Genomic DNA, 20,715 nt, shown 5'->3' on the forward strand with positions numbered 1-20,715 from the left:
AGCTTGCAAAGTAGAAACATTTTACATGTGTAGACATGTAGCTGGACAGTTAGCCGGACATTAATTTGTTTGTGCCCAGAGTGTTTATATACACATTCCAGGATTTCCACACTCCATATCCTGCTGAAGGTAAAAAATATTTTCACAGACAATAAGCTCAGTGCGACAGTTGCCTGAAGCAGTCAAACATTTTGAAATCTGTCTTTTAAAGTGCAGACACATTAGAATAAAAGTAAAGTTTAAAGCAATCTGAAGCTTAAATATTGAGCTAAGTAAAATGAGAGTTAAAGGTCCCATATCATGCTCATTTTTAGGTTCATACTATTTTGGCTTTCAACTAGAACATGATAGGTGGAATAATCAAGCCTGCATGTACTCAAATGTATTTTCATATTTCATATGTTCTATTGTGTTATTACAATCTAGGTAGAAGGTCACAGTGATGCAAAGAGGCCCTATGCATGCGAAGGTTGGATCTGATCCAGATGTTTAAGTTCTGTGAATAACAAGTTAGAGGCCCTGAGTGATTAGATATCCAGGGTTGTCATCTATTCTGAAAGCTTATATCTGAATAACAACTTATGTAATGTTCACCTATGACCTTTGAAGGGGGCCTACAGGATACTTGAGTCTACCTGAGCATGGGACCCTTACAGTGTTAGGATGAGATCATGAATAAGGGTTTCCAGATGGGAGTTTCAGGATCTATAAGACTGTAAGGTCTATCCGAAGTTGGGAGAGAACACTTGGGTCTGTGCAGCGGTGCATGGCTTGGTGCTCTCCCTCATGAGAATCTTGTTCAATATTGAATAAAGCTGCCTATAATCTGAAATCATCGGAGTCGTCTTCTGTGAGCATCTCCATCATCAATTTCCAGAGTTCCATCTCTCAGAACATGTTTACATGTTTCAATGTTTAAAAAAAACATTATTTTTCTCATACTGTCTGACTGAATATACCTGTATTCACCCTCTGTCTGCGTTTACAGTACAAAAGGCAGGTTGAGGCAGTAAAAGCAGACTTGGCACTCGACTGAATAAAGGATACCACATTCTGTGAATCTTCTACAGTGATTAACTTTTCAATGCAGGAATAAGTAATTAAGGTAAATTGAGAGGTTAACTTAACCTCAGACAGTCTATTACTGTATTTAAAAAAAGTCAGAGACCTTGGCAGCTACTGGGGACATGGGGTGGGACTCCTGTAAAGCAAGATAGAAGGTCAGCATGGTCAGTTTTCAACAGGGTGGCTACAAGTAGAATATTTTTTACTGGGATTTGTCTGTTGGAGGGGAGGTGAATGACTATCTGAAATATTTTTATTTACTAGAAGAGGGGATGTTAAAAGACTTAACCCTTGTGTTTTCCTCCCGTCGACCGTGTTGTCCTCCTGGGTCAAAATTGACCCGTTCTCTTTTGCCAGTTTGTAAAGCATGAAGTATAAATGATCACCCAATTCTGTGTTACATCTTCTTAGCCAACTTCCTTCCAACATATTACCACTAGTTTTACACTTATCTTTTTAATATATGGTCAAAAAAACTAATTTATATAAAATTATACCTAATTTCTGACTTAAAAAAAGCTGAAATTATGAATTATTTTAACTAACAGTTGAGATCAACAGGAACATGTTGATGGGTTATCACAGACTGGTATAAGTCAAAGTTTAGTCAGGATACTGTTTTGAAACTATTTCGATTTTTTTAATGGCAGACAATAATCACACTTGGGATTATTGTTATTTACTAGAAGAGGGGATGTTAAAGCGCCCATATTATACTCATTTTCAGGTTCATAATTGTATTTTAAGGTTGTACCAGAATAGGTTTACATGGTTTAATTTTCAAAAAACACCATATTTTTGTTGTACTGCACAGCTCTCTCTCACTGCTGTAGATCCTCTTTTCACCTGGTTTCTGTTTTAACTACAGAGTGAGACCTCTTTTCTTCTTCTTCCTCTGTACTATCTTTGATTGCACTCGCACATGCTCAGTAGCTCAGATGTAGATCATGTCAGCTAGCTAGCTCCATAGAAGTAAAAGACAGGCTGTTTCTCCAACTTCAGTCAGTTACAAGGCAGGATTAGCTGGGAGACTTCTAAATGAGGGCGCACATGTAAGTAGTTCTTTTGTAGATTATGGTGAACTTGTGTGTGTTGTAGCAGTGCTTTGCTATTGAGAACGAGGTACCATGGTAGTGTTAGCATTAGCGTTAGCATGCTAATGCTAACGCTACGAGCTAACGGTTGCGGTTAGCCAGCTCATTTCGGATTGTGACGTCACAGTCCGAGCCGATTTTGAACAGCTCACCAGGAGACTGAAGGCAGGACACATTCAGAAACCGTATCTCACTCAAAACAGCATGGATGGATTTTTTTCAAAGTTTGTATGTGTGTGGAAGCACCAGAGACACAAAAGAACACCCCAAATACCAGAAAAAGTGTTTTTTTCATAATATGGGCACTTTAAAAGACTTAACCCTTGTGTTTTCCTCCCGTCGACCGTGTTGTCCTCCTGGGTCAAAAGTCCAACTGTAATGTCTGTAATGTCCAACTGTAATGTCTGTAATATCTAATGTCTGTAATGTCTACCTGTAATGTCCAACTGTAATGTCTAACTGTAATGTCAAACTGTAATGTCTGTAATGTCTAACTGTAACGTCCAACTGTAATGTCTGTAATGTCCAACTGTAATGTCTGTAATGTCCAACTGTAATGTTTGTAATGTCCAAATGTAATGTCTGTAATGTCTAACTGTAATGTCTGTAATGTCTGTAATGTCCAACTGTAATGTCTGTAATGTCCAACTGTAATGTCTGTAACGTCCAACTGTAATGTCCAACTGTAATGTCTGTAATGTCCAACTGTAATGTCCAACTGTAATGTCCAACTGTAATGTCTGTAATGTCCAACTGTAATGTCTGTAATGTAATGTCTGTAATGTCCAACTGTAATGTCTAACTGTAATGTCTGTAATGTCCAACTGTAATGTCTAACTGTAATGTCTGTAATGTCTAACTGTAATGTCTGTAATGTCTAACTGTAATGTCCAACTGTAATGTCTGTAATGTCCAACACATTCTCACACCCAACTCGTAAAATAAGGACGTTCAGTCAGGGGCCTTTCTCGTTCTTATTTCACGTTAAAAGTCTCCTTTAGCGTCTCATGTAAACGTGCTTGGTCGCCACTATTGCCGTCCCTTTAGGAGAAAAACAACGGGGAAAGGACGCCTCAAAAGCCGGGAAACACACCGCGGGTGAAGCGCGACAATAACGGAATTGCGGAGGTTGGGTTTAGGAGAAAAACAACGGGGAAAGGACGCCTCAAAAGCCGGGAAACACACGCCGGAGACGGGGAAACAAAACGCCACACGCGGGGCGCGAACCCAAGTCTCCTGAGTGAAAGTCCGGTGTTTTACCCATCCGCCACCCCAACCACCGTCCTTACGCAGCCTTACGCAGCAATTTCCCATTACATACCACTCGCTAAATCTCATCCAACTGCGGCTCTCCCCAGTACGTTACACAAATACGCCGAAGGGTGCCTTTTTCGTCGCATCACACGCTGAAGGACACTGACCAAACTTACTTATTTTACGAGTTTGGAATGAGAACGGGTTGTAATGTCTAACTGTAATGTCCAACAGTAATGTCTATAATGTCCAACTGTAATGTCCAACTGTAATGTCTGTAATGTCCAACTGTAATGTCTGTAATGTCCACCTGTATTGTCTGTAATATCCAACTGTAATGTCTGTAATGTCTAATTGTATTGTCTGTAATGTCCAACTGTAATGTCAAACAGTAATGTCTGTAATGTCCAACTGTAATGTCTGTAATGTCCAACTGTAATGTCTGTAATGTCTAACTGTAATGTCTGTAATGTCTGTAATGTCCAACTGTAATGTCTGTAATGTCCAACTGTAATGTCTGTAATGCCCAACTGTAATGTCCAACTGTAATGTCTGTAATGTCCAACTGTAATGTCTGAAATGTCTAAATGTAATGTCTGTAATGTCCAACTGTAATGTCTGTAATGTCCAACTGTAATGTCTGTTATTTCCAACTGTAATGTCTGTAATGTCTAACTTTAATGTCCAACTGTAATGTCCAACTGTAATGTCTGTAATGTCTAACTGTAATGTCTGTAATGTCCACCTGTAATGTCTGTAATGTCTAACTGTAATGTCCAACTGTGATGTCTGAAAGGTCTAAATGTAATGTCTGTAATGTCCAACTGTAATGTCTGTAATGTCTAACTGTAATGTCTGTAATGTCTAACTGTAATGTCCAACTGTAATGTCTGTAATGTCTAACTGTAATGTCCAACTGTAATGTCTGAAATGTCTAAATGTAATGTCTGTAATGTCCAACTGTATTGTCTGTAATGTCTAACTGTAATGTCTGTAATGTCTAACTGTAATGTCCAACTGTAATGTCTGTAATGTCTAACTGTAATGTCCAACTGTAATGTCTGTAATGTCTGTAATGTCCAACTGTAATGTCTGTAATGTCCAACTGTAATGTCTGTAATGTCCAACTGTAATGTCTGTAATGTACAACTGTAATGTCTGTAATGTCTAACTGTAATGTCCAACTGTAATGTCTGTAATGTCCAACTGTAATGTGTGTAATGTCCAACTGTAATGTCTGTAATGTCTAACCGTAATGTCCAACTGTAATGTCTGAAATGTCTAAATGTAATGTCTGTAATGTCCAACTGTAATGTCTGTAATGTCTAACTGTAATGTCTCTAATGTCCAACTGTAATGTCTGTAATGTCTAACTGTAATGTCCAACTGTAATGTCTGTAATGTCCAACTGTAATGTCTGTAATGTCTAACTGTAATGTCCAACTGTAATGTCTGTAATGTCCAACTGTAATGTCTGTAATGTCCAACTGTAATGTGTGTAATGTCCAACTGTAATGTCCAACTGTAATGTCTGTAATGTCTAACTGTAATGTCCAACTGTAATGTCTGAAATGTCTAAATGTAATGTCTGTAATGTCCAACTGTAATGTCTGTAATGTCCAACTGTAATGTCTGTAATGTCTAACTGTAATGTCCAACTGTAATGTCTGTAATGTCCAACTGTAATGTCTGTAATGTCCAACTGTAATGTCTGTAATGTCCAACTGTAATGTCCAACTGTAATGTCTGTAATGTCTAACTGTAATGTCTGTAATGTCTGTAATGTCTAACTGTGTAATCATCTGTAATGCCAACTGTAAGCTGTAATGTCCAACTGTAATGTCTGAAATGTCTAAATGTAATGTCTTGTAATGTCCAACTGTAATGTCTGTAATGTCCAACTGTAATGTCTGTAATGTCCAACTGTAATGTCTGTAATGTCTAACTTTAATGTCCAACTGTAATGTCCAACTGTAATGTCTGTAATGTCTAACTGTAATGTCTGTAATGTCCAACTGTAATGTCTGTAATGTCTAACCGTAATGTCCAACTGTAATGTCTGAAATGTCTAAATGTAATGTCTGTAATGTCCAACTGTAATGTCTGTAATGTCTAACTGTAATGTCCAACTGTAATGTCTGAAATGTCTAAATGTAATGTCTGTAATGTCCAACTGTAATGTGTGTAATGTCTAACTGTAATGTCCAACTGTAATGTCTGAAATGTCTAAATGTAATGTCTGTAATGTCCAACTGTAATGTCTGTAATGTCCAACTGTAATGTATGTCATTTCTAACTGTAATGTCTGTAATGTCTAACTTTAATGTCCAACTGTAATGTCCAACTGTAATGTCTGTAACGTCCAACTGTAATGTCTGTAATGTCTAACTGTAATGTCCAACTGTAATGTCTGAAAGGTCTAAATGTAATGTCTGTAATGTCCAACTATAATGTCTGTAATGTCTAACTGTAATGTCTGTAATGTCTAACTGTAATGTCCAACTGTAATGTCTGTAATGTCTAACTGTAATGTCCAACTGTAATGTCTGAAATGTCTAAATGTAATGTCTGTAATGTCCAACTGTAATGTCTGTAATGTCTAACTGTAATGTCTGTAATGTCTAACTGTAATGTCCAACTGTAATGTCTGTAATGTCTAACTGTAATGTCCAACTGTAATGTCTGTAATGTCCAACTGTAATGTCTGTAATGTCCAACTGTAATGTCTGTAATGTCCAACTGTGATGTCTGTAATGTCCAACTGTAATGTCTAACTGTAATGTCCAACTGTAATGTCTGTAATGTCCAACTGTAATGTCCAACTGTAATGTCTGTAATGTCTAACTGTAATGTCTGTAATGTCCAACTGTAATGTCTGTAATGTCCAACTGTAATGTCTATAATGTCCAATTGTAATGTCCAACTGTAATGTCTGTAATGTCCAACTGTATTGTCTGTAATGTCCAACTGTAATATCTGTAATGTCCAACTGTAATGTCTGTAATATCTAACTGAATTGTCTGTAATGTCCAACTGTAATGTCCAACTGTAATGTCTGTAATGTCCTACTGTAATGTCTGTAATGTCCAACTGTAATGTCTGTAATGTCCTACTGTAATGTCTGTAATGTCCAACTGTAATGTCTGTAATGTCTGTAACGTCCAACTGTAATGTCTGTAATGTCTAACTGTAATGTCTGTAATGTCCAACTGTAATGTCTGTAATGTCCAACTGTAATGTCTTTAATGTCTAACTGTAGTGTCTGTAATGTCCAACTGTAATGTCTGTAATGTCTAACTGTAATGTCTGTAATGTCTAACTGTAATGTCCAACTGTAATGTCTGTAATGTCTAATTGTAATGTCCAACTGTAATGTCTAACTGTAATGTCTGTAATGTCTAACTGTAATGTCCAACTGTAATGTCCAACTGTAATGTCTGTAATGTCTAACTGTAATGTCTGTAATGTCTAACTGTAATGTCTGTAATGTCCAACTGCAATGTCTGTAATGTCCAACTGTAATGTCTGTAATGTCCAACTGTAATGTCTGTAATGTCTAACTGTTATGTCCAACTATAATGTCTGTAATGTCCAACTGTAATGTCTGTAATGTCCAACTGTAATGTCTGTAATGTAATGTCTGTAATGTCCAACTGTAATGTCTGTAATGTCCAACTGTAATGTCTGTAATGTCTAACTGTAATGTCCAACTGTAATGTCTGTAATGTCCAACTGTAATGTCTGTAATGTTCAACTGTAATGTCTAACTGTAATGTCCAACTGTAATGTCTGTAATGTCCAACTGTAATGTCTGTAATGTCTAACTGTAATGTCCAACTGTAATGTCTGTAATATCCAACTGTAATGTCTGTAATGTCCAACTGTAATGTCTGTAATGTCTAACTGTAATGTCCAACTGTAATGTCTGTATTGTCCAACTGTAACGTCTGTAATGTCCAACTGTAATGTCCAACTGTAATATCTGTAATGTCCAACTGTAATGTCTGTTATGTCCAACTGTAATGTCTGTAATGTCCAACTGTAATGTCTGTAATGTCTAACTGTAATGTCCAACTGTAATGTCTGTAATGTCCAACTGTAATGTCTGTAATGTCTAACTGTAATGTCTGTAATGTCCAACTGTAATGTCTGTAATGTCCAACTGTAATGTCTGTAATGTCTAACTGTAATGTCCAACTGTAATGTCTGTATTGTCCAACTGTAAAGTCTGTAATGTCCAACTGTAATGTCCAACTGTAATATCTGTAATGTCCAACTGTAATGTCTGTAATGTCTAACTGTAATGTCCAACTGTAATGTCTGTAATGTCCAACTGTAATGTCTGTAATGTCTAACTGTAATGTCTGTAATCTCCTATTGTAATGTCTGTAATGTCCAACTGCAATGTCTGTAATGTTCAACTGTAATGTCCAACTGTACTGTCTGTAATGTCCAACTGTAATGTCTGTAATGTCTAACTGTAATGTCTGTAATGTCCAACTGTAATGTCTGTAATGTCCCACTGTAATGTCTGTAATGTCCAACTGGTTGAACTTCCTTACATTTAAGAGCATTTATGTATTTATCATAGCTTTTAGTTTTGAGTTTGTGAGTTCAAAATAACAGTACAGGACTTTTACTATTGTCCTTCACTTAGGTCCAAAATGTCATGTTTAGGAGTTGGTAAGTACAGGCCCAGTTATCCAAAAGCAATTACGGTAAGTAAGATTTTAATTGAAATATGGCTCACATCATGAAGTGATCTGAAGTGATCTTCCTTTTCTTTCGCATACCTATTCTATTAACATTGTTGGAGGGAGCCTGAGACCTAAGATTTTCATTGCCAATGACTGCTTCCCTGTAATTGTTATAATAAATAAATACCTTTAACTTTGAAATGAGAGCAGCCAGTGAAATGAGAGTTAAATGTCCCATATCATGCTCATTTTTAGGTTCATACTTGTATTTTGGCTTTCAACTAGAACATGTTTACACGTTTTAATGTTTAAAAAAAACATTCAACCTCTGTCTGAAACACTGCGTTTTAGTGCCTGTGTTTTTAAGATCTGCATGGTCGGGATGCGTGTTCTTCTTCTTCTAGGTATATTGGCTGAAAGTGCCAGATATGGCTTGAAGCATTTTAGTCATCATCAGTGCTCTGAGTAGACCATCTTCCATGAAATATCTCTTTTCAGTTCAGTTTAATGTCCAATTCATACATTTATATTTTCATAACAATAATTCATATATTGTTATTCTTTCTCTATCTCTCTCTCTCTCTCTCTCTCTCTCTCTCTCTCTCTCTCTCTCTCTCTCTCTCTCTCTGTTTGTATACATACATATTTCCGGCCAATAGATTTTGAGATATTACAAAGAAGCCAAAACTCTGTTGGTGCTTGAGGGACAAAGTGGACCAACATGGCAATCCTAAACACACCTGCTAGTGGTGCAATACATGCAGCTGACCAAAAATCAACATTGATTCAATGTTTGTATTTTCAACATTGAAAAAAACCCCACAAAGAATTATCAACATTGATTCAATATTATTTAGCCTTGAATATTCAACCTAAACAAAAATGATGATTCTGATGGAATTTCAACATTGAATCAATGTCCCCATGCTATCTGGGAAGCTATTATTAATTAGGTCTGTCATCATGGATTAATTCACTATCAGCATCTAGCATGAATTAATACTATATATATAATAACGAACAAGTGTTTCCTTGGTTCACTTTTGCTGCGAAGTGAACTTAAAAGCGCTGTGTTTTATGTTGAAACCAGGTTGTGCTATTTCATTTTGAAATTATTTTCCATTGAATATTGAAGTGCATATTTCAATGTTTTGGCATGGCTGGCCAAGTGGCACTATCCACGGTGTTGGAAGGGGGATTTAATTTGTGCATAATTTTGTTTCTTACAAATAAAAATCTTTCTGTAAGAGAAAATGTTGACCCTCTCTCAGCTGAAACCCACCTTTGAACCCAAAGTTTTACAGTGAAAAAAACAAACAGTGGCAGTAAAAGATAGCTTGCCAAAGGTCTGCTCTTCTTAAGCTTTAATAAGCTTGCAAAGTAGAAACATTTTACATGTGTAGACATGTAGCTGGACAGTTAGCCGGACATGAATTTGTTTGTGCCCAGAGTGTTTATATACACATTCCAGGATTTCCACACTCCATATCCTGCTGAAGGTAAAAAATAATATTTTCACAGACAATAAGCTCAGCGCGACAGTTGCCTGAAGCAGTCAAACATTTTGAAATCTGTCTTTTAAAGTGCAGACACATTAGAATAAAAGTAAAGTTTAAAGCAATCTGAAGCTTAAATATTGAGCTAAGTAAAATGAGAGTTAAAGGTCCCATATCATGCTCATTTTTAGGTTCATACTTGTATTTTGGCTTTCAACTAGAACATGTTTACACGTTTTAATGTTTAAAAAAAACATTATTTTTCTCATACTGTCTGACTGAATATATCTGTATTCAACCTCTGTCTGAAACACTGCGTTTTAGTGCCTGTGTTTTTAAGATCTGCATGGTCATCTGCGCTCTTGGCGTCTCTGCGCCATCACTGCAGCCGGGAATGACTGTAACGACACTGTAGCAGCACTTTCTACCTAGGCTACATATAGTCTATATCCTTGACGTTCCACTTCTGGGATTGCTCCGTTGCCTCATTTAGGCCGGATATCCGTTGCCTTGGGCTTCCTTTGTGTTGGCATTTTAAACTCTGGTCGATTTATGAGGACTATGGTTAACCTTTTCTCAGATCTCTGCAGGGTAAATCCAGACAGCTAGCTTGACTCTTTGTCTAATCTGAGTTTTCTTTTGCACGACTACAACTTTTAAACATACACGTGTTCCACCAAAACAAGTTCCTTCCCGAGGCTATTTTGCAGGGGCACCGCAGCTTTTCTCGGTGCCTAGCACCGCCCAAGACGATCGTGATTGGTTTAAAGAAATGCCAATAACCAGAGCATGTTTTTCTCCCATCCCGGAATGCTATGTGGACTAGCCAGACCCTCCTCCGCAGCGCCACAGTAGAAAAAGGTCTGGCAAAGCGAGACTAACCTATATATAATATAGCTGTTACATAACAACCGTACGGAAGTCCTGACGACTCTTTTAAAGGCACATTTACTTTCTCAGTTCTTATATAGCACCTAGACCTCCTTTATAATCAGAAAAGACATAGTTTCTCACTTTTTACAATATGGGACCTTTAAAATTCTAAACTAGAGTTTACTTCTGTTTGTTTTTCTATAAGATGAAAAAAGTTAACACAGAAATACATTCTTTGTCGGGGAGTTTATAAAACTAAATTATTTTGGATCTCATGATCTAACAATTCTAGTAAGAGACCGGTTGAACTTTCTTCAATTTAAGAGCATTTATGTATTTATCATAGCTTTTAGTTTTGAGTTTGTGAGTTAAAAATAACAGTACATGATTTTTACTATTGTCTTTTACTTAGGTCCAAAATGTCACGTTTAGCAGTTTGATAAGTACAGGCCCAGTTATCCAAAAGCAATTAAGTAAGATTTTAATTGAAATAGGGCTCACATCATGAAGTGATCTGAAGTGATCTTCCTTTTCTTTCTCATATCTATTTTATTAACATTGTTGGAGGGAGCCTGAGACCTAAGATGTCCATTGCCAATGACTGCTTCCCTGTAATTGTTATGATAAATAAAGACCTTGAACTTTGAAATGAGAGGGAACAAAATCAAAGAATACAAACAAAATTCTTTTTTTCTCTGGTGTAAATCTCAAGGAACATTTTGTTTACCTCTGATTGGCATTTACTTCAGTCTGCAGCCTTGCAGGGTGCTCCTAATCTCCTCATGGCCACTGAGGCATTGTAATTATGTCATGAGAAAAAACAGTGAGGTCAAGAAATCAACTTATTTAATCATAGCGTCATAGAGCCCAGAAGTTGCCTACTATCTTATTAGAAGCGTTGAACAAATAGTAATAATCTGTTTAATTGAAGGTGAAATGACTCTCTAGTCCGGCTATCACCAGACCAAAGACCAACTTTTAAGATTGAACATTAGTCTGGTGAGTCTGCTCTGTATTTTCTCTGCACAAGAGGCGTGATCAACGGGCATGGTTCAAATGACTCTGTACGCAATTGGATAGTCCTTCAACCAATCAGACCAACGATGATGATGACGTAGGTGGCGTAGCATCGACAGCGGCATCAATGGGTTGCTGCGCTTCGGTGGCCACTATGTTGAATCAAAGTATTTCTAATAGAGAGCCGAAGTCAGGCCACTTCCGGTGGACCTCATGGGACGTAAACTTGGAAAAAATATAAACGGTAGTGAACGGGGAGAGGCAAATTATTTTTTGATCCCGTTTGAATTGAGCCATGGATTAAAAATATGATGTTTTTCAATTTAAAAGATAATTTTTCAACCGAAGAAAGTCTCAGTTAGCCGTAGGTTTGTCATAGTACCACTTAGTTTTGTGTGAAACCGCTCAGTGAACTACATCTCCCATCTCACACTAGCTACCTCACCTAGCTTGATGCTTGGCTTACTCGCTCAGCTTAGCTCTGTTCCACAACACATGTAACGTTATTTTAACTAATGGGTTTTATCCAGTGAAGGGTTTCCAGCAGATAAGCAAAAGAACAAGCGAGATCTTCTGCTCATTTGAGTAACGTTACATCCCCGGTACGATACACACCGTGCGTTCATGGACATCGGAAAAACGTTTTTCCGAGTGAAAACGTCACCATTCACGTAACGTCCTGTGGGAATCAGAGGTGGGAAACTCGGGCTGGATTTTGATACCCGAGTTTCCCAGTTGGTGACGTTTGATGGAGGCGACTTTGGTTCACTGAACATATTTCAATGATAATAAACTGTTTATTGTGGACAAATGCCTCTGCCAAGAAACATACACAGACATAATATCTTTAAAATTATTCATAAATAGGCCTATGTATAAAAAAACAACACATTATCCGTGTCTTTTCCTGTTCGTTGTCCTGCAGATAACACAAACAAACACCTGGCAATGTGCTGTTTGGATGCTCGCATAAGAAAACAGCAGAGAATCTTCTGTTATTGTGGCCTCCATGTTTTCACACACCTGATGCTCTCGGCTACGGCCAGCCGTCGGTGGCAGTCATGCCAAAAGTTGTTATGCCAAACGCCAATATACCTAGAAGAAGAAGAACATGCATCCCGACCATGTGAACGCTGCCAGTCAGAAAAACAACGTAACCAGGGGGGCGGTGCCTGTTATTCCGAGGTGGCATGAACGCAGCAACAGAGACATCGTAGCTTCAGCGAGACGTCATCAATGAAGTGTGTAGTCGTGGTAATTACGTATTTTCACACGTCTTATACTTCAACAGTTTAACAACAAACTAAGACTTTCTTCGGTTGAAAAATAATATTTTAAATTGATGAACATCATATTTGTAATCCATGGCTCAATTCAAACGGGATCAAAAAATTATTATTATCTCTCCATTGACTATTGTTCATATTTTTTCCGAATTAAGGTCCCATGGACTGGAAGTAAAAGGGCGGGACTTCACACCCCTTCCGGGGAACCTCATGGCTAGCTAGCTAGCTTAGCTCTGTTCCACAACACATGTAACGTTATTTTAACTGCTGTGTTTTATCCAGTGAAGTGTTTTCAGCAGATAAGCAAAAGAACAAGCAAAATCCTCTGCTCATTAGAGTAACGTTACATCCCCGGTACGATACACAGAGACATCGTAGCTTCAGCGAGACGTCATCCATGAAGTGTGTAGACTGTCTAGTTACGTATTTTCACAGTCTTATACTTCAACAGTTTAACAATAAACTGAGACTTTCTTCGGTTGAAAAATTATCTTAAAATAATTATTATCTCTTCATTGACCCTCTATCGAAAGATAGGTCCCATTGGCCGGAAGTAGAAGGGCATGACTTCGGGCTTTGGTTGAATGTAAACAAGAAGCTGCTTGGTCACTTCTCTATCATCATCGTGTTAAACCCGCCAGTAGCACGCCAGGTGGATTAACCAGTTTGTGATTGGTCCCCACAAAATTGTAACGGAAGCAGCGGTAGATAAATGTACAGATTTCCAGCCTGAGCTGCAAGGCGAAATCAAATCGCCGGCAGATCGGGCTGGGTTTACCCAGTCTAATGACTCTCAGGAATGTAATTTAATCTACTTACACTCCCCCTAAATGAACTTGTACGTTGGACATAAATTTGGGTCAATGATTGAATATGTAGGCCGAGGCCAATAAGGTCATTACTTTTTCATTACCATTTTTACTATCATTTGTGCCTGCTTCCTCTGTGGCACGGATACCATATACCTCTATGGAGTCTAGACACAGGAGACATTAAATAAGCATATACAGCAAAATTACTGCATGACCTCTTCAGTTAATAAATGCTTTCTTATGGAGAAATTGCTGTATTTGCATGCTAAACTCTGTAACTCAGGCATTTGGTGCTGAGGGAAATGTTTATGGGTTAATGGCTCGTTGTAGCTCTAGCTTATCCATTTGCATGGAACTGGATTTGTATGTCCTGACATGTCAGACCTTGAATATGGGTTAACAACAGACTGTTAATATTAATGGACAGAGCATGTGTGACGTCACCCATTGGTTTGTGGAGATCTGCTATGAGTCGTCGAGTTTGCGCGAGTTTGCCGTTACGGGTGCAGCCATCCTGGTTGCGGATGTGACGATTTTAGACGAGAGGGAAGAGTGAGGGAGGAGCCACGTTACGTTACACACTTTCACTGGCAATCACATCATAGCCACGCCCTAAAACACCCCCTGCTTTATCACCGATTTTAAAATCAACAAGACCATAATTCAAAAAATTAACATCATTCTGTGTTGAAGAAGACTTAAAACTAGCGATTGAGACCATAAACTAATTATGAAAATGTTTAGTGAGGTAATAAATCAAGTGAGAAGTGGGTCACTTTCTCATAGACTTCTACAGAAACCGACCTCCTTTTGCAACCGCACGTGTCGCCCCCTGCTGGAATGCAGATAGAATGCAGGTTGAAGGCACTTCCGCATTTGAACCGGATGCTTTGTCCATTACAGTTTTTTCCAACTTAAACCTTTCTACCACCAATGTGTTGCCCTTTTGATGTATACCCTCCTGTTTTTACCTCTTATGAGTTTCTCCTAATGTCAGCAATTGATTTTTAATTTTTTTCATTCCAAATCACTTTAAACTTTTCATGTCACACGATTTTTAAAACCTCTCACTCAAAGTGCAAAATTACACAGCAAATCTCCAAAACCACAAGCTATTTCTCAGTCTTTCACTCAGTTTTCAATTGCATAAAACACTTTTTTCAAAACATTACACACAATTCTCTACCTAAGACACAAAAATCTAACAAGAAGTGACTTGCTATCCATTTCTAAACACAACCAATCAAAATGCTACACTTATTTACCAGGGCATACACACACTCCTCACATTTGCAAACACATTATGTCATAACTGAACACTAACCAATCATTGCTTTAGTATAGGCCTATACATAGGTCAAAGGTCAGATTACCTGTTTTGAACAGTGGATGCCAACAATAGACAGAGAGCAAGGGGAGTAGGAGGAAGAGACAGGGGACAACAATGTGGAGGAGGAGGAGGAGGGAAGAAGAGGAAGAAGGAGAGCCATCTCTGATGAGATCATGGCCACACTTATTCATCATGTGATCAACCGCGGATTGACCAATGAGAGAAGCCCATCTTGAGTAGCTTTACAGTGGCGTCCATACTGCATGCAACTAATAGGCTCGTTCGAGATGAACTGCGCCTCGCCTGTAAAGTAGACGAGAGCAGGCGGCAGCAGCGGGGGGCGGGGACAAAAGTCCGCTCTCAAGTCGGACAGTTTTCCAGCTGACTCCAGCAGCCTTCAGGCTGAACAGGAAGTGACACAAACACTGTGGTCCGTTCGGGTCCGATTCTGGTTTACAGTTTTTCTCAATTGTTTACACACAATTACTGGTACTTCAGAGACAATGACCACAACATGTAACTCATGCACCAACCCCCTTAACCAATTCTGCTGAACTACAAGCACAATTCCTGCTTTACACTCAAATTGCTGTTCTAAAACACACTTTTTTTTTAAAACACTACACACAATTTCTCTGCATTTGGCACAATTTTCATGCAGAAAATCTCTTGTTTTCACAAGAAACACACTGACATTCAAATATGAACACTGACTCATCACATGGGCAAACACCCATCACACAGTTTTACAATTAGCAATCAGAGCTTTAGCATAAAAGGGCAACAGGTGTGCTCTTCTGTTTTGGAGCAATGGATGCCAACATTGGAAACAGAGGCAGAGCCAGAGGAGTGAGAGTAAGAGGACGAGGACGAGGACGAGGACGAGGACGAGGAAGGCCAAGGACCGTAATCTCTGATGAGATCCGAGCCACTTTGGTTGATCATGTGGTCAACCATGGTCTAACAATGAGGGAAGCTGGGCAAAGAGTACAGCCAAATTTGAGCAGGTACACTGTAGCATCCATCATCCGGACTTTCCGAAATGAGAATAGGTAAGAAATACTCTCACTAGAAAATTGCAATACTACATATCAATACAGTACTCAGTGAGTACAGTAGTACAGTATTGCCTGTGGACTGTTCTGTAGGACTGTAAAAATAAAGTATGTTTCAAGTATTTGGGAAATGTATTCCTACTTTGTATTTACAGTATTTTACTATTTGTTTGGCAGAACTGAAAGATTACCAACACGAGGTGGTCGGGAACGTCTTCTGTCTCCTGAACAGGAAACTGAAATAATCAACATGGTCCTAGAAAATAACGCCATAACCTTACGGCAAATACAAAGAAAAATCCTAGAAAACAATGAGATGTTTCAAAATATTGATAGGGTAAGCTTATCAACACTGGACCGTGTCTTGCGCAGAAATAATCTGAGGATGAAGCAGGTCTACAGGGTGCCATTTGAACGCAATTCAGAAAGAGTCAAAGAATTGCGACATAACTATGTGCAAGTGAGTCCTATACAATCCCACAATTGATGCATACTCTCAACACTGTATAAATTATACATATTTCAGTATTGTAATCATAATGATTGTGCTCCACAATAGTGACCACTCCATGTCTATTTCTGATATTGTCATGTGTGTTACAGAGAGTCCTCGAGCTAGAGGTGGCTGCAGTGGAGCACCAGTTCATCTTCATTGATGAGGTTGGATTCAACCTCACAAAAAGACGAAGGAGGGGAAGGAATATCATTGGCCAGCGTGCCATTGTTGAAGTCCCTGGCCAGCGCGGAGGGAACATCACAATGTGTGCAGCGATTACCCACCAAGGCGTCATCCATCACCATGCTACCCTTGGCCCCTACAACACTGCCCATCTGATCACGTTCCTGGACACCCTACACAACACACTCATTCCACCAGATCAGGTAGATGGCCCAGAGCAGCTCAGGTATGTTGTCATTTGGGACAATGTAAGTTTCCACAGGGCTGCTCTGGTTCATAACTGGTTCACTGCCCACCCACGCTTTTTAGTCCTTTATCTCCCTCCATATTCTCCATTCCTCAATCCTATTGAGGAATTTTTTTCTGCCTGGAGATGGAAAGTATATGACAGAAATCCACAAACGCGTATACCTTTTCTCCAAGCTATGGAAGACTCATGTGGAGATATAGCAGCTGATGCTTTTCATGGCTGGAATCGCCATGCTAGGCGATATTTCCCCCGCTGCTTGGCCAAGGAAAACATTGCTTGTGACGTGGATGAGGTGCTGTGGCCAGACCGAAACAGAAGAGAGGATGCAGCATAGTTTTTTTTTTTTTGTTTTTGTTTTTTTTACGGTATTATTTTATGTAACTGTATACAGTAAATTCTTCTGTTTTGTATGTAGACCACTGTATGTGAAACTTTGTGTTGGTTTGGAATGGGCTGTACACGGTGTACATTGTTTTTGTGGGAAAAATAAAATGTATTTGTTACCGTGTATTTGTGTTTTGAGTATAAGTACAATATTCTCAAATTCTTTTACAACACACTTATGTACGGTCTGTAGCAAGTGTAACACTGAACCAAAAAAAAGGCCTAAGTCATGAATTTGAAGTTATGAATGGAGAAGTGTTTTCAGTGTTCAACTGGTTCTTATAAATGTCTATTGATATGATGGTTTGTGTGTGTGTCATTTGAAAACAAAATACCCTTTGGAGAAGAAATGACATTATTTTGAATGTAAAGTTTAATTTTGCAGGAGCATTGAGGAGTTTTGCCCATTGTGTGTGTGTTTTTTGGAATTGTGTGTAGAGTTCTGAGAATATGAGGCATGCTTTCAGAAAATGTGTGTGAACAATCGAGAAAAACTGTAAAATGTTAAGAACCAAATTTCTTAAACTTCCAGTTGCACCAAAAGCAAAGGAAGTGCATTTTAAAATTTTTAATGGAGTGTACCCTTCTAGAGAATTTTTAAGATGTCGATTCGGATTTGATGTGAACTGCTGCTCGTTTTGTGCTGATCAGATTGAAACCACAGAACATCTGTTTTATGAATGTAAATTTGCCTATACCTTCTGGGAGGATTTGCAATACTGGTTATTTCCTAAAAAAATATAATTTTTGGAATGTTTATGAAAAATGAAGCGCATGACTTAGCAGTTAGTTTTTTCCAACTGCTTACACACAAAATCTTTTCATGTCACACGATTTTTGAAACCTCTCACTCAAAGTGCAAAACTACACAGCAAATCTCCAAAACCATAAACTATTTCTCAGCCTTTCACTCAGCTTTCAATTGCATAAAACACTTTTTTCAAAACCTTAAACAGAATTCTCTACCTAAGACACAAAAATCTAACAAGAAGTGACTTGCTTTCCTTTTCTAAACACAACCAATCAAAATGCTACACTTATTTACCAGGGCACACACACACTCCTCACATTTGCAAACACATTATGTCATAACTGAACACTAACCAATCATTGCTTTAGTATAGGCCTATACAGAGGTCAAAGGTCAGATTACCTGTTTTGAACAATGGATGCCAACAATAGACAGAGCAAGGGGAGTAGGAGGGAGAGACAGGGGACAACAATGAGGAGGGAGGAGGAGGAGGAGGAGGAGGGAAGAAGAGTAAGAAGGAGAGCCATCTCTGATGAGATCAGGGCCACACTTATTCATCATGTGATCAACCACGGATTGACCAATGAGAGAAGCCCATCTTGAGTAGCTTTACAGTGGCGTCCATACTGCAACTATCTAATAACTATTTCAGCATTATAAATCAATCAAGCACGCACAAACACTCTCAACACACACACACACACACATACACATATTCTTTATTCTAAAAATGATACCTTTGGTTTACATATGTTTATACTTTTGTTTTCTTGTTTGATGCTACTGTATACAACACTGTGCTACTCTTACAAGCGTAATGTTTTGCCCAATCAATATTTTCTGTTTTACTGTAACATTACATTGTTTTTTACAGTGCACTTTTCAACCCCTCTCAGCAGATTACTTTACCTCTAGAACATTGTAAATGTAGATATAAGCCTATGAACGACAAAAGAGCTTTAGATTTAGAACAACAGTGTGTACATGGTATATCCAAAAATATACTATTATGAAAAAAGTGTTTGCCATTTGATGCAAATGCTTCATTTTGAGATGTGTTTATGGTATTTTGAATGCAGTGTTTCATTTTGAAGGAGATATGAGGCATTTTGCATTTTGTGTGTGCAGGTTTAGGAATTGTGTGTAGAGTTTTGAAAAAAGGAGACATAGTTTTGAAAACGTGTGTAAGCAGTTGGAAAAAACTGTAACACATTCATTATTCTTGGGAAATTCTTTGTACACAAGAATAGATTTCTGAAAACACTTCCAAACTTTAATGTTTTTCATAAAGAATTGTGTCATTACTTTTTATCTCTGAAGTTTAATGAAGAAAAAGAATGCCTTAATCTTATCTACTTTGATAGAGGATGTGAAACTTTCTGAAAACCCCTAGTGTTATCCCCTTTTTTTTATTTATTTTTTTTACTTTGTTTGCTTGTTTGTTCATGTGTTCTTTCTTCTCTCTTATGTAAGGTGCTTGTCTGTTGTCTGTGAAGACATTTCATTTATTGTACCAGGCCAAGTATGGTTGTTACTATTGTTCAATAAAAAAAAATAAAAAGTTTTCCAGCTGACTCCAGCAGCCTTCAGGCTGAACAGGAAGTGACACAAACACTGCAGTCCGTTCGGGTCCGATTCTGGTTTAATAAAATGTTATCAGACCCATATATCTGCTCCTACAGTCTCCAGTTGGTTCTATTGTGACAGAGTAGCTGTCAAAATTCTCTACATGCGATCTGTTGCTGATTTTAATTGCAACAGACTGTAGATGATCCGTAATCTGATCAGATTTAGTCTCTCTGACTTCTAAACATAACTATCAGCCACACTACATGTGTTCTGTACAGAATAAGCCTTTACCTCAGACAAATAGCAGTTAAAATCCCTCCGATTCAAAATCAATAAAAAGTTGATATAAAACGTCATCATGTTGAGTCGATTCTGAACCAATCAGCTGAGAGGCCGGCGTTTCCCAGCATGCCCTGGGTCCACCTGCGTCCGCCTGGCTCTTGCAGTTGGTGAAAAGCAACTGCGCTACCTGCGTCTCAGAACTGCGGCCGCCTTGGTCTCGTGAGATTATCGTTGCCCACGGGTGCATGACGTCAGAGCAAGTCGGGATCAAGTCGGACACAAATCTAACCGGCATGCATTGGGCGCCGATCGCCGGTGATCGATTCTGCGCAGATCTGGCTCATCTCGAACGAGCCTAATGACTATTTCAGCAAAAACTAAGCTGAAATACAAACATTGTGATGAACATCATTGTGATGAACATTTTTTTAAAATGTTCGTTCTTTAAATAGTTTAGGGCTATAGTGGATTTATACAAGTGGTGTGAACCCAAAATAACTAATTCCGCCGTGATTTACTTGTTAAATGGGTCTAAAGTATGCCGAAACCGCAACATCATGATCCAGATAAAAAAAGTATCAGGTCTGTCTGTTAAATGACAATCAAACAACTTTTAATAATGCTTGTTTTCTGAATAAAGTTCTAAAAAAGTTGCCAGGGCATCATGTTGCAAACAGAATATTTAGATTTTCTTTCTTTTCTTTTTCCTGCATATGATGAACAATCATCACTGTTGTTTGTGAAACATAGGCTAACATCTCCTTACAGAAGATTGAACCGCTTTTTCCTTTTTTCACTAGTTGCAGTTTCAGGATGTTGCC

The 20,715-nt window shown here is 38.4% G+C and overlaps 1 protein-coding gene across 1 annotated transcript; it reads left to right on the plus strand.

Moving 5' to 3' along the window:
* The first annotated feature begins 15,811 nt into the window (after nt 1-15,811).
* Nucleotides 15,812-17,477, plus strand: LOC120551005. The gene is made up of 3 exons (XM_039788091.1): nt 15,812-15,976; nt 16,157-16,439; nt 16,583-17,477. Exons 1-3 carry the CDS (start codon nt 15,891-15,893, stop codon nt 17,240-17,242), a joined length of 1,029 nt encoding a protein of 342 aa, XP_039644025.1. The 5' UTR covers nt 15,812-15,890; the 3' UTR covers nt 17,243-17,477.
* The last annotated feature ends 3,238 nt before the right edge of the window (nt 17,478-20,715 follow it).

Source organism: Perca fluviatilis, chromosome 21 (genome assembly GCF_010015445.1).
Source record: "Perca fluviatilis chromosome 21, GENO_Pfluv_1.0, whole genome shotgun sequence".
NCBI lineage: Eukaryota > Metazoa > Chordata > Actinopteri > Perciformes > Percidae > Perca > Perca fluviatilis.

Bases quoted from the DNA above. Each gene is read 5' to 3' on its own strand.
- LOC120551005 (XM_039788091.1), top strand. From the start codon at position 15,891: ATGAGGGAAGCTGGGCAAAGAGTACAGCCAAATTTGAGCAGGTACACT. The intron at 15,977-16,156 runs GTAAGAAATACT...TTTGTTTGGCAG, and splicing joins ACTTTCCGAAATGAGAATAG to AACTGAAAGATTACCAACAC. The intron at 16,440-16,582 runs GTGAGTCCTATA...TGTGTGTTACAG, and splicing joins TGCGACATAACTATGTGCAA to AGAGTCCTCGAGCTAGAGGT.